Source organism: Dendrobates tinctorius, unplaced genomic scaffold, assembly GCF_039654945.1.
Source record: "Dendrobates tinctorius isolate UK_male_01 unplaced genomic scaffold, ASM3965494v1 ptg000203l, whole genome shotgun sequence".
Classification (NCBI taxonomy): Eukaryota; Metazoa; Chordata; class Amphibia; order Anura; family Dendrobatidae; genus Dendrobates; species Dendrobates tinctorius.
In genome coordinates this window covers 26,753,441-26,779,136 of record NW_027361870.1, presented here as the reverse complement: position 1 = coordinate 26,779,136, position 25,696 = coordinate 26,753,441, and the positions used below count along the sequence as shown (strand labels likewise).

The window sequence follows — 25,696 nt, the reverse complement described above, 5'->3', positions numbered from 1 at the left end:
AGATTTTCTATTGGGTTCAGATCTGAAGACTGGCTAGGCCACTCCAGGACCTTGAAATGCTTCTTATGGAGCCACTCCTTATTCGCCCTGTGTGTTTTGGGTCATTGTCATGCTGGAAGACCCAGCCACGATCCATCTTCAGTGTCCTTACTGAGGGAAAGAGGTTGTTGGACATAATCTCGCGATACATGACCCCATCCATCCTCCCTTCAATATGGAGCGGTAATCCTGCCCCCTTTGCAGAAAGCACCCCCAAAGTATGATGTTTTCCCCACCATGCTTTACAGTTGGGTCGGGGTTCTTGGGGTTGTACTCATCCTTCTTTTTTCCTCCAGACACGGCGAGTGAAGTTGATACCAAAAAGTTCTATTTATTCGGACTCCCATGACAGCACCACGAGAGAGGGGATCCGCCCTTCAGGAACAGGAAACCTACAGATACACAAGGGGGCGGCACCCCTCCCACGCATCAGTTGGTTTCCTGTTCCTGAGGGGACGGGATCCTAAAGACAGGCATGGATCCAAGGCCGGCCGGTGCAGGTAGCGGGGGGTCTCCTACCTCAGCCTGGCGCGGAGCTCCTGGAAGGCGCCACGGTGGCCCTGGATGGGCGGCACGGCGGTGGTGTGTGCAGCAGGGAGCGGCGTCTGGAGGATGTCCGCCTCCATGGAGAAGATCAGCTGCCGCCGGTGAGTATCCCCCGGGGTCTCCCGGCTCCGGCAGCACAGTTGCGGTGGTCGGGGGGGCCGGCGCGGCTGCAGGGTGCTGGGGACCGGGGAGCGCTGCATAAGGGAACGCCCGGGCGTCCCGCGTGACTTCCGGTTACGTTGGGGTCGCGGTGATGTCGGGGCGGAGCCTGGGGGCGCTTCCGGGTCGGCGGCGCCACTGCGCAGGTGCGAGGACCCCAAGATGGCGGCGCCCATCGGGAGAGGCGCCGGTAAGCGCTGGTCCACCGGCCAATAGCGGCGCCAGCTGGGGAGGGGGGCCCTATTAGGGGGGAGGTCGCGGCATGTCTGCTGTCCAGAGGAGGGGTATATAGGCAGGACCCTAGATGGGTGCCATGCCTTGGCCACATTATTGCACGCAATAATGGAGAGCGATCAGGAGCAGCAGCGGCAGCAGCAACGGCAGCAGCAAAAGCAGCAGCAATGGCGGCAGTAGCGACAGTCATCACTGCCGCCCCTAGAGGACCTTCGGCAGGTCAAACAAAAGAAGAAAGAGTCCCGTGACAGGAGCGTGCGGGACGAAGTGACCAGTCCAGTCATAAAGGCTCCTCTAGGCGGACAGGAGCATCGACTGAGAAAAATCCTCCTCATTCTCCGGTACTTAATTGTGGCACTGGTAAGTGATCTTTGTGAATGTTCACTCAGTGACGGGGCCTCCCTCTATGTTTTATTTTAGGAGAAGAAAGCCACGAGTAAAGCAAAACACAGAGAATGTGGGACTCATGCCCCAAAAGATTGTGTCCCCCCTGTATCCAGCAGACAGTGGCGTAGGAATCGCCCGTAGTAGCTGCAAGCTTAAAGAATATAGTCAGGGCAGAGATGAGGGAAACCCTGAAATCCCTGTCCCAACTGGAAAGCTTAAGGGGTGAGGACCCGGTGGAGTCAGATTCCTTGGTAGACTGGAGGAGAAGCAAGGACTCCCATGTTTCAGGCCCATCATCCTCCTCAGAGGAAGAGGATTCGGGTCGGCTTTGTCTGCCGTTTGACAAGCTGGTAAAAGCAGTGAGAGGAACAATGGAAGTGGAGGAGCCCAAACCTCAATTATCCATGCAGGATATCATGTTTGGTGGGCTGGAGCAGAGGAAGCGAAGGGTCTTCCCTTTTAAACAAAAAGATTCAAGATCTAATCCGTAGAGAGTGGAAGAAACCGGATAAGAGGGGTTCGTTACCCCCAGCCCTCAAACGGAGATACCCCTTCGATGGTCCAGCGGTGAACACTTGGGACAAGGCCCCCAAATTAGACACAGCAATAGCGAAGGCGTCAAAAAGATCCTCAATACCTTTTGAGGACATGGGGTCCCTTAAGGATCCTTTAGATAGGAAGGCAGATACCTTCGTTAAAAGTACCTGGGAGATGGCGGCTGGTTCCTTAAGACCAGCAGTGGCCTCAACATGTACGGACAGGTCCATAATAATCTGGTTGGACCAGTTGGAGTCACAGTTGAAACAGGGGACGTCTAGACAGGCAATTCTTGGGGGCCTACCAGTAATCCAGGAGGCCGCAGGCTTCCTAGCAGACGCCTCTGCTGATGCGGTAAGAAAGGCCGCCAGAGCAGCAGGACTCTCTAATGCGGCTCGTAGAGCCTTGTGGCTAAAGTGCTGGCAGGGAGACATTCAATCTAGAGCAAAACTTTGTACTATCCTGTGTGAGGGGGAATATTTGATCGGAGCAGTCCTGGATGAGCTGCTTGAGAAAGCCGGGGACGATAAGAAAAAGTTCCCAAATCTTTGGTCCGCATCCTACCGACGTCCATTTAATAGAAGGAGATTCGTTCAAGAGAAGGCACAATCCTTCAAATAATAGAGACCGTCCCAGATGGGAGGATAGAAGAAGAAGAGGTACTGGCTTCATGTTCAGGCGCTCGTCGAGAGAACGAAAGAAACCGAGTCAATGACTAGCAATTCCCGTGGGGGGTAGACTGTCATCCTTCCTCCCAGCATGGTTACAGATCACCAATAGTGACTGGGTGCGGAACGTGATATCCACCGGGCTCAGGTTGGAGTTCAGTTATGTTCCACGGGATATCTTCAAACCAACTCCCTTAAGATTCTTGCCCCTTGAACAAGCTGCTTTAGAGGCAGAGGTCTTGAGCCTGTGCCTGAAAAACGTCCTGGTAGAGGTTCCGGAATCAGAGAGAGGTAGAGGTTTCTACTCTCCCTTATTCCTAATCCAAAAACCGGATAAAACATTTAGAACGATTATTAATTTACGGTTCCTCAATGAGTTTTTGGTTAATCGCACCTTTAAGATGGAATCCGACAAAATGTTGTTTGAAGGGTGTTTTATGGCAGTCGTGGACTTGAAAGACGCGTACTATCATGTGCCTATCCACGCAGATTTTCAGCAGTTCCTGAGAGTGGCGGTTTCAATAGACGGGATAATCCGTCATTATCAGTATAGAGCTCTTCCCTTTGGTCTCTCAGCAGCTCCCCGGGTATTTACGAAGATAGTGGCCGAAGTGATGGCTCATTTGCGGGAGGCCGATATCTTAATTGTTCCGTACTTAGACGATTTTTTGATTGTGGGGAGTTCGGTGGACCATTGTCTATCCCAGATAGAGAAGGCTACGTCTAGATTAGAGAGCCTCGGATGGATAATAAATTACGAGAATTCCCGATTTCAGCCCTTAAGAGTCCAAAAGTTTCTAGGCTTACTGTTAAATTCAGAAACTCAGCAGTGTCTTTTGCCATTAGATAAATTACAACATATACAACAGCAGGTTCTTCGGGCAAATAATAGACCCTCCATGACCCTCAGGCAGGCCATGTCTCTGTTAGGCTCTCTAACCTCATGTATCCCAGCAGTCAGGTGGGCACAATTCCACACTAGATCCCTTCAGAGAGACGTCCTAGTTAATAGCAGGGCCTTAGAGGGGTCTCTACAGGGTCAAGTATCGCTAAGCCCTTTGACTCTTACATCTCTTAGGTGGTGGCTCGATGACAGGAACTTATCCTCAGGGGTGCCCTGGGTGACGCAGATAACTCGCATAATAACCACTGATGCTAGCCCCTTGGGTTGGGGGGCCCATATGGGGGACATAGCGGTACAGGGACATTGGGACTCCGATGCTGAGACCTCATCTAACCAGAGGGAGCTGTTGGCGATTGAGTTAGCAGTTAAAAAAACTCATTATGTCCCTACAGGGTCATCATGTGAGGATCCTCTCGGATAACCAGGTAGCAGTAACCTATGTCAACCACCAAGGTGGAACACGCTCTGAGGCCCTGATGCGGATAACGGAACGTCTCCTTCAGATAGCCGAGAAAATTTTTCAATCTTTAACTGCGCTCCACATCAGGGGAAAAGACAACGTGAAGGCAGACTTTCTAAGCCGCAGGGCCCTAAGGCAAGGAGAATGGGCTTTAAACATGGACATTTACAACCAGATTGCCCGCAAGTGGGGTCAGCCGGGTGTAGACCTCTTTGCCACCAAGGAGAACAGGAACGAAAAAACATTCTGCTCTCTAAATCCCAGGGAAAATCCACTGGCAGTGGACGCCCTCCTGATAAGATGGAACTTCTCCCTGGCATATGCCTTTCCACCATTAAACCTCCTACCTCTGGTAGTAAGAAAGATCAAGGAATACCGGGCAAGGGTCATATTAATTGCCCCCTTCTGGCCCAGAAGGACCTGGTTCGCATGGTTGAGGACCATGTCGGTATGCGATCCCTGGGTACTGTCGAACCGTCCGGCTCTCCTCCAGCAGGGGCCAGTCAGCCACCCACAGGTAGCGGGACTCCATTTGACGGCGTGGTGTTTGAGAGGACACTGTTGAAGGATAAAGGGTTCTCCAATAATTTAATTGATACCCTCCTGAAAAGCAGGAAACAAACTACCACAAATATCTATGCTAGAACCTGGAGGCGATTCCTGTCCACCTTTGAGTATTCCTTTGATGGAATACCCACAAAACAGATTCTGGTATTCCTCCAGAGGGGTCTCGAATTCGGCCTCTCCACAAGTACATTAAAAGTACAGGTTTCATCCATAGGGGCCCTATTTGCATGTGATATTGCCAGCAACTATTGGGTGGCGAGATTCATCAAAGCGGCTGCCAGATCGAGACCCATACACAAGGACAGATGTATACCTTGGGACTTAAATTTAGTCCTTACAGCCATGACAGAAAGACCATTCGAACCTCTAGATTCTGCTTCACTAAAGATAATATCACTTAAGACAGCTTTTCTAGTAGCGATAACATCCGCACGTAGAATAAGCGATATACAAGCACTTTCCAGGTTGCCCCCTTATACAGAGTTCTTACAGGATAGAGTAATCCTAAGGCCGGACCCGGCATACCTTCCCAAAGTAGCATCCCACTTTCATAGGACACAAGAGATAGTTCTGCCTTCCTTCCTCCCTAATCCGACCAATCCCAAGGAACAAAAGCTTCAGGCGTTAGATGTTAAAAGATGCCTACTTAAATATTTATCAGTCACTGATCCTTGGAGGAAGGAGAACGCATTATTTCTATCCTTCCAAGGTCCCAGGAAAGGGTGTTGAGTATCAAAGCGCACGTTAGCAAGGTGGATTAGGGAGGCTATCTCTCTTGCCTACACAGCAGGTGGCGGTCCGGCTCCACAGAATTTGAGGGCGCATTTCACTCGTGCCATGGCGTCATCTTGGGCAAAGAGATCTGGAGTATCAATTGACCAGATATGTAAGGTGGCCACCTGGTCATCTCCCTCAACCTTTTTTAACCACTATCGGTTAGACATCGGTGCCTCCTCAGATCTCACCTTCGGGCTAAGGGTGCTGCAGGCTGTAGTCCCTCCCTAAATTAGTTTACATCTCTGTAATTCTCTCGTGGTGCTGTCATGGGATTCCGAATAAAGTATTAAGTTACGTACCGGTAACTGTATTTTTCAGAAGTCCATGACAGCACCCTTAGTTCTCTCCCTTGTTCACGTATAGGGGTGCACCCCTTTAGAAGATTGTTTCACGAATTTACCTTATGTGGGAGATGGTTTAAAGAATTGTAAATAGAATAGATAGGTTGTATACATTGTGTATATGCTGTATACTAACCATGGTAGCCTCTCAATCTCTGTAATCCAACTGATGCATGGGAGAGGTGCCTCCCTTTTGTATCTGTAGGTTTCCTGTTCCTGAAGGGCGGATCCCCTCTCTCGTGGTGCTGTCATGGGCTTCCGAAAAATACCGTTACCGGTACGTAACTTAATACTTTTGGTCTCATCTGACCACATGACCTTCTGTGCCTCTGGATCATCCAGATGGTCATTTGCTAACTTCAACTTCAAACGGGCCTGGACATGTGCTAGTGTGAGCTGTGGGACCTTGCCTGCCCTGCAGGATTTTAATCCATGACGGCGTACTGTAGTATGTTACTAACTGTAATGTTTGAAACTGTGGTCCCAGCTGTCTTCAGGTCATTGACCAGCTCATTCCATGTTGTTCTGGGCTGATTCCATACCTTTCTCAGAATCAATCTTACTCCACGAGGCGAGATCTCGTATGGATCTCCAGACCGAGGAAGATTGACAGTCATCTTGTGTTTCTTCCATTTTCAAATAATTGTGACAACAGTTGTTTCCTTCTTGTCAAGCTGCTTGCCTATTGTCCTGTAGCCTGTCCCAGCCTTGTGCAGGTCTACAATTTTGTCACTGATGTCCTTAGACAGCTCTTTGGTCTTGGCCATAGAGGAGAGGTTTGAGTGTGTGGACAGATGTCTTTTTTTACAGGTAATGAGTTCAAATAGATGAAATTATTACAGGTAATGAGTTCAGAGTAGGAGAGGCGGCTTCTTAAAGAAAAATTAACAGGTCTGTGAGAGCCAGAATTCTTGCTGGTTGGTAGGTGATCAAATACTTATTTCATGCAATAAAATGCAATTTAATTATTGAAAAATCATACAGTGTGATTTTCTGTTTTCTTTTTTTTTCTTTTTAGATTCTGTCTCTCACAGTTGATGTGTACCTACGATAAAAATTACAGTCCTCTCCATACTTTGTAGGTGGGAAAACTTGCAAAATCGGCAGTGTATCAACTACTTATTTTTCCTACTGTACATAATTAATAATCTCCAGCAATATACCACTTAGTAGCATTAAAATAGATGTCATGGATTGATTCCAGTTTTAGTAACTTAATTTCAGGAGATAAAACAACTGCAGTTTAGACACTCGGTGACCTCTTCATTAGGCATACTCATCAAGTACGGGATAGAATCTCCTTTATTCTTATACTTTTTTACTTTGGGTTGTGGATTTGGCCCTGGGGGTATTGGTTGTCCTCATGGAGGTCTAACTGTTGTGTGGAGTCTTACATGCAACTGTTCCTGGAAAAAAAATATACAAATTGTCTGTCCACCAGAAGGAAGAAAAGAAAACTGTATAGAATCATAGAATCATAGAATCGTAGAGTTGGAAGGGACCTCCTGGGCCATCTGGTCCAACCCCCTGCTCAAAGCAGGATTCGCTAAATCATCCCAGTCAGATGTCTGTCCAGCCTCTGTTTGAAGACTTCCATTGAAGGAGAACTCACCACTTCTCGTGGCAGCCTGTTCCACTCATTGATTACTCTAACTGTCAAAAAGTTTTTTCTAATATCTAATCTGTGTCTCCTCCCATTCAGTTTCATCCCATTGCTTCTAGTCTTTCCTCGTGCAAATGAGAATAAAGTTGATCCTTCTAAAATGTGACAGCCCTTTAGATATTTGTAGACAGCTATTAAGTCTCCTCTCAGTCTTCTCTTTTGCAAACTAAACATTCCCAAATCCTGCAACCTTTCCTCATAAGACAGGGTTTGCAGACCGGTCACCATTCTGGTCGCTATCTCTAGCTTCTATAGGTGGCTACCCTGTGGGTCATTATCCAAGCAATTAAAGAGCATTGACACATTATTTGGGATATCAGCTAGGTGTCTCTGCTTTGACTTATATCCCCAGTCAAATTTTAAGGCACTTTAGTGGGTTGGACATATCACGAACAGGGTAGACAATTCTCTTCCTTCTGGAGCAGAGGTAATTTAAATATTGTTAATTCAGCAGGGTGCCAGAGTTTAATTAATGTTAACCTTCAGTTAGGGTACCGTTACACCTAGGGATGCACCAGCGATCCCGACCAGCGATATGACGCGGTCAGGATCGCTGGTGCATCGCTAGGTGGTCGCTAGTGAGCTGCCATACAGGCAGATCTCCCCAGCGACATCGCTGGGGACGGGGATCGCTACTTACCTGTCAGACGCTGCGATCCTGCGTCCTCCCGCCCGGCTCCACGCATCGCTCGTCGTCACAGCAGGAAGCGCCGCAGGAAGTGGCCAACGAGGAATGGTCCAGCAGCTTCTCGCGCGATCAGCGATAACCCGCGGGGGAGCCGGTCGGAGGTAAGTATCACATGCAGCGATATCGCTAGCAATATCGCTGCAACGTCACAAAATCGGTGACTTTACAGCGATATTGCTAGCGATATCGCAGTGTGTAACGGGGGCTTTAGTCACACCAAAATACTTAATGCTAATAGTTGCATGTGGTCCATGGGACCCCAGTTTTCGTAGAGAAAAATAAACAACAAATAATAAGGAATATTGTTTTTACTTGGGAACTTAAGGTACAACATCTTCGCTAAACAATAATATAACATTTTTAGTAATCAACAAAATTTAAATAACTACTTATGTTGAATGAAAAAAAACAATTATTTTGCCCAAAAATCACATATCTTCTACACTGAGGAGAGAGGGCGCTTGAACTAGGAAGCTACGGAAACAGATGGTTACCTTGCGGAAATATGACGAAAACAAACTCGCTTGAAGTCCAATGGACCCCACACGACTAATTAAAAGTTAACCACATTATGCAGGTGCAGTTTAAATCCTCAAGACTCTAATCTTCTGTTTTTACCACCTTCAGAAGTGGCCACTGGAGTGTCCATCCATATTTTTTGGCAGAAAACAGAATGGAATTGTGTGTTGGGCTAAGTTCACATGTCCGTTTGTTGTATTTGTCTGTTCGGTTTTAGGAACAGGCAAACAGTATTCCTATGCAAAAGTGATCTGTTGCGTCAGTTATACAAACAGAAGCAGGAAGGGGCCCGATTGACCGTGAGTTTTGTTTGGTGTCCGTTTTTTAGAATGGAAGAAAAAGTTCTCACAATACTATTTTTCTGTTCTACCAAAACAAAAAAATGGAACCCAAATACATTGACATGTGACCGTAGCCTAAAACAACTTGTCCACTACATTTTTTTTATTGATGACCTATCCTTCGGATAGCCTATCAATAGATGATCATTGTGGGTGCAACACCTGGACCCTCACCGATCAGCTGTTATCAGTGGCGGCTGAAAGTTCTTGGATACTACCGGAATGCAGCAGGTCCATCAAAACTATAGTGGCCACAACCAGGTACTGCAATTACATTCCCTATTCATATGAATAGTAGGTGGATCTGCAGTACCCGGCTGCGGACGCTATAGAAATGAACTGCTGTGTTCTGGTAGCATCCAAGAACTTCCAGCTGGTGCCGGTAACAGCTGGTGGATGGGGGTGTCGGGTCTTGCACCCCCATGATTAGGTCAATTAAGAAGTAGTGGTCAACTTCTTTAATGTGGTTTACAGCAAAGTGTGATCCAAGCATCTCAATAGTGAGGCAAAAATAGCGATTTATGAGACCAGACTACATTTTCTTAGTGAAGTTGAATTATGGTGACGGTATGCTCACTTTAGCCAGAATTTCCCGATCTTAGTTGGGTAGTCTCTTGCCATAAAATCTCTATTTCAAGGTTCATGCTCTGTTACAGTGCATGGTTGTTTCAGTTCTTTACTTCTGACCTTATTGAACCAAATCTGACCTCCCCGGCACATGTAGATTAGGCAATATTGTTTTGTTTTTTTTGGCTTGCCCAACATTGTTCATAGCCTTTATAAGCATCTAGGGGAAATCATTGAGATACTCAAACCATCCTCCTTCAATGGTCAGTGTCACGGGGATCACATTTTTCCTCCTGTGTTTAGTATAAGAAACAACAGGACCTCTTGTCCATTCCTTCAGACATTTGTGCAATGGGTCGCTGCCACTATTGGCTGAGTTTGTATCTGCCATAATAAGTCATTTTATACGAGTTACGAATAAAGAAGTCACTGAGAGTAAACTAAAGGGTATTTCTGATAGAAAATCTTATTACCAATGTGCAGTAAGTGGTACAGATGTTATCATGAGACTCTTTTCATCTTCTTTTGATGTTTCTTCTGATTGGATGACAATATCTTAAGTAACTATAGTTACTATAGTAACTTATATTCATTAGATGGAAAAATTACACTAGGGTTCTCACAAAAGAAAAATGTTAAAATTGAATTTGGTGCTTACACACTATCTGCACCAAGTTCAAACCACCAGTTTGAGAATTGTTTTTAACTTGTACCAAATATTAAATATTTTGTGACTCATCAGACATTGTTTAACTTATACATACATAAAACATTGTGCGACATATAGTCATCAGTGGTGTCATGTGCGATATATTCATCATAAATGTATGCATATGATCATGGCTGAGTAAAAATGATCATCTATGTGACCCCAAATGTCATTGTATTGACCTAAGGAGAACACTTATCCCTATATTTCTCCTATCATGGCTGTTTGATCTTGAGACACCAAATTCTAAAGAGTTCCTATGAAATCCAAAGCTTAGTAAATAGGCCGCATTGTCTGAATGCTCTCCTGTTCCTTTTGGCTTTTATCACATAGACTGTGATTTATATGTTTTCTCAGCAAGTATGAGCCTCCTTCCCTAATGCGCTCTATGATGTGTATCCTTACAGTTGCTGGCATGTGTTCATTTGATTTGTTCAGCAAATCAATGCTCATCTGACCCTCGCTTGTGCATGTGACGCATGCTCGGGTATCTTCAGCAAAGTTATACTAAGTTTTTCACTTGGTTTTATTTGCTGCTTGCAAGGGGATCAAGGTAAAGTTGAAGATTGTGATAATGATTGTTGAAGACTTGCCATAGATCACATGTTACAATGAATTCACAAATGGAATTTGGTTTATCTTTAGCATTATTAGAAGCATAAAATATGTGAATAGAGTATGGTGACATTATTATCAGGGTTCTTGTACCTGTACCAAACTGGTAAATCTAAAATACCGGCTGGTCTTGACATGGAAACTTACATGAATTTGATACATAACCTTACAGAAGGTACTCTAAAATTTTGTAGAAAACTTAATATTGTAAAAAAATGCGCCTATCGTATGGCAGATTGAATAAAAACAGAGACATCTGTAAATGATCAATAAAGTGTTAACACAAAATATACATATAAAATACCTTTATATACAGTATATATGGCCCCTTTCTGCCCAACAACTGCCGTATTCTCTCATCATCCCTTTCATTCTAAGAATCAGTGATTGTCCAAGAGTTCAGCATTCCACTGTTAAATGGGTCATACCCCGGTGATGTGCAGTAATATGCTGGAAGCCCTATTAATGAGCTTTTTCAGTAATAGAAAAAAAACTAAATTAAATGTCATTATAAATAGATTCCTAAACTAAATACATTTGTTTTTGTCTAGAAATTCAGTCACTACAGAATACCAATGGTTATTGTCTTGTTACTCTGGCATCTCCGGCAGTAATACTCCCTAGAACATTAGGATCGGTGTCTGTGAGGATGTGCAGTACGAAGCTCTGCTGCTGTGACCTGGAGATACGTACCACAGACTGTTAAGCTATCTCCAGGTCACAGCATCCAGTCAGCACTCACAAAGAAAACCGTGTATGCAGCATCTTCTTACCTCATTCTTCCATTGTATCTCCAGTAGTAGATCAAGATCAGAAGGACAGGGTAGACAGCAGTGTGCGAGCAGCCTCTTCTTAGCTAATCACTCCTGGTATTTTCAGTATTGCATCAGAAGGACATGGTGGACAGCAGTGTGAGCAGCCTTTTTTTCTCAGCTCTCCTGTTATCTCCAGTATTATATCTGAAGGACAGGGTGGGCACTGTGTGAGCTGCCTCTTCGTATTTCAGCACTTCTGGTATCTCTAGTATAAGATCAGCTGGATAGGGAGGACAGAAGTGTGAGCAGCCTCTGCTTATTTCAGCACTCCTGGTATCTCTAGTATAAGATCAGATGGATAGGGAGGAGAGAAGTGGGAGCAGTCTCTTCTTATCTCACACCCCTGAGATCTCCAGTATTAGATCAGAAATATATGGTGAACAGTAGTGTGAGAAGCCACTTCATACCTCAGCACCCCTGGTATCTCAAGTAGTAGATCAGAAAGACATGGTAGACAGCAGTGTGAGCAGCCTCTTCTTATCTCAGCACCCCTGGTATCTCAAGTAGTAGATCAGATAGACATGGTAGACAGCAGTGTGAGCAGCCTCTTCTTATCTCAGCACCCCTGGTATCTCAAGTAGTAGATCAGAAAGACATGGTAGACAGCAGTGTGAGCAGCCTCTTCTTATCTCAGCACCCCTGGTATCTCAAGTAGTAGATCAGATAGACAAGGTGGACAGCAGTGTGAGCAGCTTCTTCTTACCTCAGCACCTGGTATGTCCAGTATTAGAACAGAAAGAGACTGTGGACAGCAGTCTCTTCTTATCCCAGCCTCCATGATGTCTCCAGTATTAGATCACATAGACAGAGTGGACAGCAGTGTGAACTACCTCTTCTTACCTCAGCAACTGTGTTGCTTCCCCCTGTACATGCTCACAGGCACTAGGATAGGTTACTGTCAATATAAAAAGGCAGCAGTCATTTTAATCTGTAGTGATTACTTCTGTAGAACAAAGAAGTGTGATTTGTTAATTAAAGATATTTAGAAATGTATTTATAATGATGGTTTCTTGTATTATTTACTTTTTCTGTTCCTGGAGAACTACTTTTTGAGTCATAAAATATTGGTTATCAGTAGTTGCGACTAGAGGTAACTGCATACATATAATTAATGTTAGTATTGACATCAGCTAGAGATCTATAACTGTAATTCCCCATACTGGTGGTTACAGACAGCCAAAATGTTATCTGTATAAAGGAAAGCAGGGCATTCTGGATTTTTTTTTTTTTTTTAGAAATGTGAGCTCTGAGCTCTATTAAAATAAACTATGATAATCAGTAGGCTGTTTTTAACTTTTTATAATAAATGAAAATACAGGAACACTAAGATGACGGTGGACCCCCTTGCCTACTGTACTTCTGTATGATTGCACAGGCTGTACAAATAGTGCGCTTGCCTCTGATAGTGGCATGATGCACTCACTATGCAGGTGTCATGTGCTTAAATTTTGTGAATTTTTACGACAATTGATTTATCTTCCAAAACATCTGCAAACTCCGCCCACAAAGAGGAATATAAAAAAAAACAGGCGAACACATGTAAAATAGACTTTAAAGGAGTTGTCCAGACTTAGGCCGGGGTCACACTTGCGAGTGCAATGCGAGAAACTTGCACGAGGCTCTCGCATCAATACCCAGCACTGCCACCAGCACTCGGGACAGGAGTGTGCGGCTGCATAGAAATACATGCAGCTGCACACTCCAGTCCAGGTTCCGGCTGCAGTGCCGGGTATTGATGCGAGAGACTCATGCGAGTTTCTCGCATTGCACTAGCAAGTGTGACCCGGCCTTAGGAGAACAATGTACAGGCAGTCCATGTATGCGATTTGCACACTTGCAGTCAGGTGTCGACTAGACTCATCTAACTTCTCTCAGTTCACTCCCTAGGAGAGAAGCCCCACGTGTCTAATTGGTACGTAAGCACAAGAATGCAAATCGCATGGGTGGTCAGTGGTCACGTGATGACACGCTCATACCACGAGATTGCAACAGTGTGCACACTGCACATTATTGGGCTTTTCCGCTAGAGAACAAACAGAAAAAAGTATTCTAAAATAGTGGCTTTCAGGGACTATACCATGCTTAGAATAAGCCATCTTTGATTAATATTGGCCTGGCTTCTGTTACCTCGCTGTGCATCTGCGACTGCTGGGCTCTTTAATTGTTCCATATACACATTCGTTCAGGAGAATAAGAGGCGCTGCAGTATCCGATACAGATTGTGTATGGGAACAATGATGGTCATACTCCACAGGCAGAAGTGTCATGGCCTCGTCATTGCGTTGATATGAGGAATGGTCATTGGGATTGCACCTAAGTAATGAACTAAATGCACAAGTGGTTTATTCTAGAGATGGTCAGTCCACTTTATAAGAAAAAAGAAACTGAAGAAGTATAATAGGAAAAATTGAGTTTGCGTTCCCGTCCACTATAATTCTTCTGATGAGCTTCCTGCTTCCGTGTTTCTAGACCATCAGTTAGCCGAGCGGCTCCTCAGCCTGAAAAGCTGCAGAAGAATAACATCAATAAGAAAAAGAAAGTCATTGAGGTAAATGTAAACCAATGTTTTTGCTCTGATTTTAATTCAGAATTTGCATAAAAGAGATTGTCCACCAATTGGGTAAACCCTTTTTTAAATACTTCATTCTTCAGTGTAAAATAAAAATAAATCTTCACCTCCCCGACAGGCGCCGTTCCAGCGATATCAGAGCCGGGTTTTAGTATATGAGTACTGCAACCAATCACAGACACTAATGGGCTACTTCGCTCTCACTTTCTTTGAACAATCAAAGAAAGTGTGAGGACTGCAGTACATTAGCGGCCACTGATTGGCTGCAGCACTCATGTACCATAACTATGTTACGAGACACCTGGGAAACCTGGCACCGATATCACAGAAATGGCGCCATTGTAAGAGGTGAGCATCTGTCTTTTTTATTTTTTTTTTACACCAGGGAATATAGTATTTAGGAAGGGGTTGTCCAACTGATGCGACATGCAGATTTGTGTGGAAGTGCATCGGAGGCGTGTTGCTGCTCTTTAAGTGCATTGACACCTCCCCCAGTGCACTTTCAGGCTAATTAGCATTAACCCCTTGTTTCTTTTTGAGAATGTGATGACTGATATATGTAAATGCTTTCTTTTATTAACAATGAGATGTATTTTTTTCACTAGTGTTCCTTACAGGAGGTTTCCGATCTTTAAATTGAAACAATCAGCTGATTTTGGCTTGGTAGGCTTTTTCTGTATAAAATTATTCCCCCCAAAAAAACAAACAAGTTATTTCCTATCCATGGGTTATGAGATAACTTGCCTTGCCGATCATTGGGCGTACTACCATTGGGACCCCCCGCGAGTCTCAAGATTGGGGTATTTATCCCCAGCCTGAATGGAGCAGACATGTGCACGTGCGGCCTCCATCACATTCATTGTCAGTGGGACTAGCTGATGAGTGCTAAACTTGGGGTTGTAAAGCCTCAATATTGGAATCACTGGAGATTCCCATGGTCGGACCCCTAGCTATCAGCAAGGCATCTCATATTCCACAGATAGGGGATAACTTGTTTTTCTTTATATCTTATGAATAAGGGATCAACTTTATCTCCATGTGGTTGTTCCTGAATGTTAAAAGAGCAGCCATGTGATACATGGACACTGAGTCCACATAAGCCTCTTCTTGCTGTCTGAGGGGTAAACCATCCTCTATGATGACTGTGTGTAAATGGGTAGTAGAGATCAGCCAAACCTTATATAATTTCATGAACGACATTCTGGTCTGTTTCCAGTTCTTTTCCCTTTCTTTATTAGCCCTCATATGTGCCTCGTCTGGATTTTTGGCCACCACTATGTTGTGTTGTGTTTCAGGAGCTCTCTTTGGAACATGTTTTTGGCTACCGAGGCTTTGATTGTCGGAACAACCTCCATTACCTCAATGATGGTGCTGATATCATCTATCACACAGCTGCCGCTAGCATCGTACAGAGCCTTTCTGCAGGTATGGTTACTCATTTCTACTGCCATGATATCACTTCCATGGGTTCATGTTTTTTGTACCTCCCAAATTGTGATATTTTAATGACTGAAAAGCCATATGAAAAAGCATATGGAGATATTTTCTGCCTTATGTGTGGCTTGTGACAGCTCCAAATTAAAGCAAAGATCATTGCTGTACATTTGTACCATGTTGCTGATCAGACCATGCACACTTTACCCTTTGGCTTTGTTTTTGATCATTGGTCTGCAGAGATGAACATAGAATAGAATTCCAATGGCAGGAGGTCCCGTACCAGTATAACCTGCCCCTTTTCTATCACCCTATAGCTTAGTGTAGACTTACACCACCCTGGAGCCTGTAAGCCTGAGATGGGACTATCAGTTATCCGCTTAGCAGGCATAGCCCATGGACACCAGTGGTGTTAATTCTAAGAAATTTAAAAACAGACCTGTTTTCAATGTCCCTGGTAAAACCCATATAAAATGATTGTCCGGTTCAAAATTTTGCAGTGATGATGTGCACTGTAGTCATGACATCACTGCTGCAGCCTGTCATCACAGGCAGGAGCAGCGGGAGTGAGGCATAGCTGGACTCCGGGAAGATGAGTAACAGATATGACCTCATCAAATTTGACACCAGATAACCTCTTTAATGTCATTCATCAAAATAACACCTACGCTAAGGATGCTATCTGTGCTCACTCCTTATCGGACAGTCTAAACAGGCTGCCAATCTCCTGACGGACAAGGAAAATGGTCAATCGTAAAGTGAAATTATTTTTAAATTTGTTATCAATTATCAATTTTGGGAGAACATTGTCCTGCGTAATCAGATGTGCTGTCGAAAAACAATGGTACTCTACCTGCACAGAGCAATCGTACTACCGATCATTCCGTGCACATGGAAGTTTGACTGTACTGTTTAAACGGGCTATTAAATGACCGCAGACTGGCAAACATGGAGCTGATTGGCAGTTCACAGAGATCATTGACTAGTGTAAGAGCAACCTAAGCCCAGAATTATTACTAGGTAAAACACCAACTAGAAACATACAGAACATACACATAATATAATATTCTGCAACACCCTTTATGCCTTCTTGTAGTAGTATAGTAACATTTTATTCTGGGGTTCAAAATAGGAATGAGTAGAAAGGGTATCCATCTCAACGGATAAAAAAAATCTTCAATTTTATTAACATATTGTAAAACATCTTCATTCATGCAGAGCGCACCAGAAACGCGTTGATGCTTTGATATTTCAATTTCCCACAGATGCATGTTAAGATGTTTTAACAACGTGTTAGTAAAATTGAAAATTTTGTTTTTCTTTGAGCTGGATCCCTTCTCTGCTCATATTGATTGCTATCGAATTTGGCAATTACGCTTGTTTCGTGCTCCGGAAGGATCAAACAGATACAGTGAGCTGACTTCTTTTACTCTTTTTTTCAAAATAGGAACTCAGAGCTTTTATCTGGAACACACGGATGACATACTTTGCCTGACTGTTAATCAACACCCAAAATACAAGAATGTTGTAGCAACTGGACAAATTGGTAAGAAATGCACAGATATTGGGCAACCAAGTCTAAGACTTATGTACACAGCAAACTTTGGTATCATGTGTGAAAAATAACTTTTGCAACATTTTAAAACGTGGGTACCATAGGGTTACTTTTTGATGTGTTTTTTTTTTTTCTTTTTTAAACTCGTTAATTAAGTCATAAACAGATATACAGTATACATACAGGTATATAATATTAAACATAATACAAAATATATATATGTTCATATGACATTAAAGTATACGGCAAAATGTGCATACCAGATGTATACAGAATAAAGCGAAATATAATGTCACAATGGTCTTGTATTATTACTTGTGCAATGAGATCTGCCTAACTTTTAAGCCAAATCTATATCTACAAAAACATAAACCTAAACTATTCCGCAGCCTACTTTCACACACTTAATCCTTTATTATTATGTGACATCTCCACTCTACAAAGTGAGGTGAGAAGAATTCCACCTCTCCCAAATCTTTTTGAATTTACCCTGGCACCCTCTGTTTTGATATAATGTGCGTTCATATGGGATGATCGAGTTCACTAAATTAACCCAGGACCCGAGCGAGGGAGATGAGCCTCCCATCCATCGCAATGCCAGTACCTTTCGTGCCATAAACAACGTCTCCCGTAACATAGTTATTAGGGTGAAGGGAGTCTTTAAGTCCATCTAGTTCAACCCATATCCTATCCTAACCAGCCCTAACATGTTGATCCAGAGGAAGGCAAAAAAAACCCCATGTAGCAAACAGTAAGCTTCACATTGGGGAAAAAAATAGAAAGATCCCAACATATTGATCCCATGTCTCCTCGTCCCAGACCCCAAACAGACAAACCAGCGGTTCAAGGGGAACAGGAACCTGTACCAAGGATGTTAATAATGATATGAGCTCTCTCCAATATTGCGCAACGACAGGACAGCACCAGATCATATGGATAAAATCTGCATCTGTTGAATGACATCTCAAACATTCCGATGATTGGTATCGGCCCATCTTAGAGTCGAGCTGGAGTCAAATATGATTGATTTATAATATATAATTGGATCATCCTGTTATTAACAGATGGAGACACCATAATTGAGGACTCCAGTATTTCTTCCCACTCCTCTCCTTGCCCATTCAGAACGAGCCTCTCCCATTTTTTCTTAACGAAGTCTATAGCAGGTCCTGGCCCCACCGACAACATATATGTATATAGAGAGGAGATGAGACCTTGGGGGCCCTGAGACTTCAGGATCCCTATCAAGAGTAGAGACGAAATAACAATATCTATACCTACAGACCTTATATGCGATTAAATAGCTGACCTCAGTTGTAGATACCGAAAGAACTGGGATCTCTGGTCATTGCGATTAACTTGCAATTATTCAAAAGACATCAGAGTTCCATGATCATATAGATCGCCTATCATGCAAATATTATACTGAATCCAAAACTCAGCAGACGGGTGCTCAAGTAACGCTGGAAGATAACCATTATCCCACAGAGGCATCTCAGCTATGATATCTTCAAATCCAACCACCCTTTTAATCTGTCTCCACACCGACCGTGCCAATCGAAGCAGGGGCAACAACCGTGGGACACTTACTTTCCTCACTTCCAAAAATCCGAGCGGGCAACCAACCTGTGCGGCATGAAGCAGATGATTCTCAGAATTAGGAAGGTGACCACCAGGCATGCATGTGTTCATGGCTTTGGCCTGTCCGGCCAAATAGTACAGAAAGAAATTGGGTAGCACCGCCCCCCCCCCTTCCTCTTAGGTCTCTGCAAAGTGGATAATTTAAGTTTGGGCCTGGTCTTCCCCCATATGAAAGATGTGATCTGGGAATTCAGAATAGCGAAAAAAGGATCTGGGCACCACCACAGCACTATGTTGTAGAAAATAACTAAGCTTAGGGAGTAATATCATTTTGATTAAATTGATGCATCCAGCCACAGACAATGGAAGTTTACCCCAGATCGCAAACTTGGCCTTAACCAACTCCAGCAGCGGATACACATTAAGTCGCAAATCGAACGTACTGTCTTGGGAAATGTGGACACCCAAATACTTGAAACTGGTTACAATGGGCAGTGATGAGAGAGTTTCAAGTCGTGGCATTGGAGCGTGGGAAAGAGGCATCAAAGCAGATTTCTCCCAATTTATATATAGGCCAGAATATTTACCGAATTTATTTACCGTACTGATCACTCTCGCCAAGGTTTCCTCTGCTTTGTCCATGAATATTATCATATCATCAGCATAGAGGTCTATGGTATCAATTCGACCCGCTATTTCTATACCAGCAATATGAGGGGTTGATCTAATACAAATTGCCAGTGCCTCGATTGCCAGAGCAAAAAGGGCCGGGGAGAGGGGGCACCCCTGGCGAGTTCCCCTATGTAATGAAAAGGGTTCAGATATGGAGCTGTTTACTATGACCCGGGCTTTAGGCTTCATGTATAATATACTGACCCATTTTCGAAATTTGTCACCAAACCCATACCTCTGCAAACATGCATGAAGAAAAGGCCACTCAAGAGAGTCAAAGGCTTTGGCCGCATCAAGTGATGCCAATGTCCATTCATTATCCGATACCAGGGAGCTATACTGGACCACGGACTGAACCCGTCTAATATTGATGGAGGTGCTCTTACCAGGCATAAAGCCAGTTTGGTCAGAGTGTATAAGGTCTAATATGACTGAGCTCAACCTCTTGGCCAAAATTTTCGTAAAGATCTTATAATCCACATTTACTAATCATATAGGCCGATAAGATCCACAATCTAAAGGGTCCTTTCCTTTTTTCAGAACTATTATATTAGCCTCATAAAAGGATTCCGGCATGCATCCCCCTCCCAAATCCCACGAAACACCAGCAGAAGGGGCACAAGTATCTCCCGATATTTCCTATATAGTTCGACAGGAAATCCATACGGCCCAGGGGCCTTCCCAGAGGCCATATCTTTCATGGCAACCTCCGCCTCCTCTAGAGTAAACTCAGCATCCATAAAGGCCTGTTGGGAAGGGCTTAGTGTGGGAAACTCTATATCTTCTAGGTAGTCTAAACACCCAAGGTTGTCGACCTCAGACTTAGAATTGTACAGTGAACCATAATAGTCACAAAAACACTGCAATTTCCTCAGTTGTAGAGACCAGAGTGCCATCAGAACAGCGAATCTGCAGGACTGTATTAGTTGTATTATGTTGCCGTACTAGATAAGCCAAAAATTTGCTTGCCTGATTCCCCATTTCAAAATAAGATTGTCGGGTAAAAAATAATTTACGTTTAGTTTTAGTGTCAATATGTTGAGTATATAACCTTTGAGCTGTCAACCACTCCACCCTGTTACTATTACTTTGGTCAGATATGTAGGCAGCCTCCGAATCCTTCAAACGTCGCTCCACCTCGCCATCCTCCTCCGATGTTACTCGTTTAATATAAGAGATTGTGGAGGATAAACAACCCCTCAGATAAGCTTTAAGAGTGTCCCAAAATAGATAAATATTTCGGGGTTCAGGGTGGGACGAGACGAAGCAACGTAGCTGATCAATTGTTCTATCAGGCGGTTTTATCAATTTCAGCCAGAAAGCATTCAGTTTCCATGTTATCCTATTATTCAATGGTCCGTACTTAAGTTTAAGAACAACCAGGCTGTGGTCTGAAATCCCCCTACTGCCATGTTCAACATCATCTACCCACGTCGCCAGGCTGCTGGATCCAAAAATGTGATCTATGCGAGATAGGGAGTGTTTAGTGGAGGAATGGCAAGTATATTCCCTTGTCTCTGGATGGCGCAATCTCCACAGATCCAGCTACCCGCCATAAATTGCGACAGCTGGGATGTGCCTGGGGGGGATGCCCCACTCTGTATTCCATCGTCCAATCTCAATTTATCAAGATGATTATTCATGACCAAATTAAAGTCTCCCATACAAATGACATGTGCATCTGGGTAATTTAGGGCAAAGCTCAGTGCCTTCTGGATAATTGACATATTGGCCAGAGGGGGGTTGTAAATACACAGAATGACATATTTCTGAGAGTTAATTAGCGCATGTACAAACACAAACCGTCCCTCGGGATCTTTCCGGGCCTCCCTGGTTTCCCACCGAACATCTTTATGAATTAACAATGAAACCCCTCTCGAATACCTGGTATGAAAAGCATGTATAAACCATTGTACCCATGGTTTCTGCACACACCGAACGGTATCTCTGGTCAGGTGCGTCTCAACCAAGGCCACAATGTGAGGACGATATTGTCTAATTTGTGAGACACCTTAATTTTCTTCCGGGGGGGTTTTATGCCTCTTACATTCCAGGTCATACATATTAATTCAGAACCCATTCCCGCCCATCCAAATATGTTGCATAGTGGTGCCCGAACAAAATGTAGAGATATCACCTACAGTCATGGCCAAAAGATTTGAGAATGACACAAATATTATATTTTCACATGATCTGCTGGCCTCTGGTTTTTATGTGTGTTTGTCAGATGTTTTTATCACATACAGAAATATAATTGCAATCATATTATGAGTAGCAAAATGTTATATTGACAGTTAGAATGAGTTAATGCAGCAAGTCAATATTTGCAGTGTTGACCCTTCTTCTTCAGGACCTCAGCAATTCTCCCTGGCATGCTCTCAATCAACTTCTGGATCAAATCCTGACTGATAGCAGTCCATTCTTGCAAAATCAATGCTTTTATTTTGTCTGAATTTGAAGGTTTTTGTTTGTCCACCCGTCTCTTGATGATTGACTACAAGTTCTCAATGGGATTAAGATCTGGGGAGTTTCCAGGCCATGGTCCCAAAATCTTTATGTTTCGTTCCCTGAGCCATTTAGTTATCACCTTTGCTTTATGGCAAGGTGCTCCATCATGTTGAAAAAGGCATTGTTGATCGCCAAACTGCTCTTGGACGGTTGGGAGAAGTTGCTCTTGGAGGACATTCTGGTACCATTCTTTATTCATGGCTGTGTTTTTAGGCAAGACTGAGAGAGAGCCCATTCCCTTGGCTGAGAAGCAACCCCACACATGAATGGTTTCAGGATGCTTGACAGTTGGCATGAGACAAGACTGGTGGTAGCGCTCACCTGGTCTTCTCCGAATAAGCCGTTTTCCAGATGTCCCAAACAATCGAAAAGGGGATTCATCAGAGAAAATTACTTTACCCCAGTCCTCAGCATTCCCTGTACCTCTTGCAGAATATCAGTCTGTCCATGATGTTTTTCCTGGAGAGAAGTGGCTTCTTTGCTGCCCTCCTTGAGACCAGGCCTTGCTCCAAGAGTCTCCGCCTCACAATGCGTGCAGATGCACTCACACCTGCCTGCTGCCATTCCTGAGCAAGCTCTGCACTGCTGGTAGCCCGATCCCGCAGCTGAAACACTTTTAAGAGACGGTCCTGGCGCTTGCTGGTCTTTCTTGGGCGCCCTGGAGCCTTTTTGGCAACAAGGAAACCTCTCTCCTTGAAGTTCTTGATGATGCGATAGATTGTTGACTGAGGTGCAATCTTTCTAGCTGCGATACTCTTCCCTGTTAGGCCATTTTTGTGCAGTGCAATGATGACTGCACGTGTTTCTTTAGAGATAACCATGGTTAACAGAAGAGAAACAATGATGCCAAGCACCAGCCTCCTTTTAAAGTGTCCAGTGGTGTCATTCTTACTTAATCATGACGGATTGATCTCCAGCCCTGTCCTCATCAACACCCACACCTGTGTTAATGGAGCAATCACTGAAACGATGTTAGCTGGTCCTTTTAAGGCAGGGCTGCAATGATGTTGAAACGTGTTTTGGGGGATAAAGTTCATTTTCTAGGCAAATATTGACTTTGCAAGTAATTGCTGTTAAGCTGATCACTCTTTATAACATTCTGGAGTATATGCAAATTGCCATTAGAAAAAATGAAGCAGTAGACTTTGTAAAAATTAATATTTGTGTCATTCTCAAAACTTTTGGCCATGACTGTAGATAGCTGAGTTGGCATCGGCTGCGGCATTTACCAAAATAACCAGAAAAACAAAAACTTTTGAAAAAGAAAAAACCGAACAAAGACCTAACAATATAAGGAGCACAGTCTCACGCCCCCATGAAAAAATAACAAGGCGATACCATCACTGAACACAGTGTCCGGTATTGTTGGTAACTAGATACCCACCGAGAAAGTTCCAATTAGACCTTTAAATAAAAGGATCCAAATTAACAGCCATCACATCAGGATTCCTTCGCAGGGAATCTGCCTTCAGAACTTCTTTTACATGAAAGGAGGACTTACCAGAGTGAGAAATGTAATGAATGACAGTCTGCTCTCCTGATCTACAGTACATGTCTCACACTGGTAACTCCACCTTTCATTTAATATAAGTTCTGGAGGCAGATTCTCAGGGAGATCTATATCCGGCCCATAGATCTTAACAGCTCATTACATGCTAAAAAAAACATGCATTTCTCTGGAATAGAACATCGGATCGTGGATATTAAGGTCTCATTGTATTCAGCTTCCTATGTCCTGCGTGCCCATGACGGCTTAGGGGGGTTGATCCTACGGACAGATTCCCTTTACAAATCTAACACACACTATGCGTAGACATAATTTTTCCACAATTCATGGCTTTGACAGGTGTTATAACAAAAAGATTAAGGACTACACTACAAATCTTATTGCTCTAAGGTTTGAGAAACATATCTGAAAATGATCTTTGCCCAGATTGTGTGTCTCTGTCATTTTAAAACCATCTTATACTGCCGTTAGAGGCACTTTCCACCTTCAAATTTTTGTTCATAGATTTGTGTCAGAGGAATAGTAGTCTCTTTTTTTTAGGATTTTGTTACAGATGATGCTGATTGGAACTCACAAATCCCACGAATGTGTTGTCTGACTTCATTCTGGCTCCTATTCTTTATGGATCTCTTCTTCAAGAATTAAAGGGATCCTTTTGTCTGAAAAAAATTTTGTTAACCTGCAGATAAGGGGTTAATAGCATGGTGAACCTGCCTGACTCTGACACCCATGCTGCTGATAGGAAATTAACTTTATACTTCATGGCAGCTTTCGGGTTCCAGTCATAGCGGAAGGGCTTATTAAGTCACTGCTCTGTGGATAGAGAGTGACAGCTGTAACCGCGTCCCCAGCACTGACTGACAGCGGCTCAGCATTAGGGCTGTCAGTGGGGGCGCAGACAATGCCACCGCTCTCTACGCACATAGCAGTGACGTGAGCCCGTATCGGCAATGACGCTATGACTGGAACCCGAACTCTGCTGGGTGAAATAAAGTTAATTTGCTCCCGGCGTTGTGGGTGTAAGTTCCAGTGCCCAGCATGTTCACAACACTATTAACCTGCAGATTAACCTCATCTGCAGGTTAATAGTGTTTTTTTCAGGTGACAGGTTCCCTTTAAGGTTCTCATTGAGTGACAATGTTGTATTTTCAATTGTCAGGAGAATTTCCTGAAATTATCTGAGATAAGTAATAACAGCATTAACATTGCCACAGGCTCTTGCATTATCATCCCATTACTCATCTCTACCAGATGCAAGAGCAGCAAAATTGGGATCTATTTTTCTCACAGGAATACATAAAAGTTACCATTGTTTTGACTATATAGGCCTTCTTAACGCCTCTTCTCGCTGCCAACAGAATACAGGTAAATAAAGGATGTAGACACATTTGACATGGAAAAAAATATTTTACATATGAGAGGTTGCCTTTAAATTATAATTGAGTCCGTAATTTGCATTCCTTCATTCATTTACGGGCCCCCCGATGATCAGTTTGTAGTCCAAATTTCAGATTATTATTTTGTGGGAGTGTCTTTCCCAGTAATATAGGTTGGATAGTGAGGTCTCTCTGTATCAATGCTAGAGCTGTCTTCACTAGCTCAGGTTTAAGCAAAGCTTCTATCCTGTAATTATTTCCTCTTTTCCATAGCCTATATTTTCTGCCATCCCCAAGACTGTACATTTTTCTACCCTATCCACTATTGAGATCTGTTTACAGCCTTCACCCCCTTCCAACTGCTATCTGTAACACAAAGAGAAAGGAAGGGGAGAGCCGAGAGAACACCAAGATTGAGCAAGAGCTTATAATTTGTAAAAATTATAGAAATAGCAGTGAGATGGATAAATGTCTTTTGCCTTATTCACACATTCATGTGTTACAATCTGATTACGGGACTTTGGGTTTCACGACCAGAACTTGACAGTCTCATATGTGTCTATTAACCTGTCAAATTCAGTTCAGTAACGCCTTGGACATTCCATAAATCACGGTATATACTCTGACCATGACTCTCGAATCTATGAATACGACATACTAAACACTGCAGCAGCAAAATGGCAGTCTCTTCTTACTTCCTTGGGGGTCGGATGCCTCTTGTTGAGCGACAGGTCTGGGGAGCTGTGTCATTAATTAAGCTACCACAGATTAATGGTCTGCCGGTGTTTGTTCTGATTTACTACATTTACATATGGAGATAACAGGGACTTTGAATGCACAGTTCCAAAAATTGAGAACCTTAATTAAAACTGCTGTGGAAACTGCTGATGCAATGCTTAGTGACATGCTATGGATTGTGAATATGAAGGACTGATAAGAGCCCTACGTTGAGAGTGAA

At 43.6% G+C, this 25,696-nt stretch overlaps 1 protein-coding gene across 5 annotated transcripts in view; it reads left to right on the top strand.

The window, feature by feature from the left end:
* EML6 (EMAP like 6) overlaps positions 1–25,696 on the top strand; it is a 197,322-nt gene that overhangs the window by 156,116 nt on the left and 15,510 nt on the right. For 4 of the 5 annotated variants that reach the window (XM_073553917.1, XM_073553915.1, XM_073553916.1 and 1 more), the window contains 3 exons: positions 14,006–14,084; positions 15,401–15,530; positions 16,987–17,085. In XM_073553917.1, coding sequence (XP_073410018.1) covers positions 14,006–14,084; positions 15,401–15,530; positions 16,987–17,085 — 308 coding nt within the window. Of the gene's footprint in view, positions 1–10,650; positions 10,660–14,005; positions 14,085–15,400; positions 15,531–16,986; positions 17,086–25,696 lie in introns of all 5 variants that reach the window. The other variant, XM_073553918.1, reaches the window with a different exon arrangement.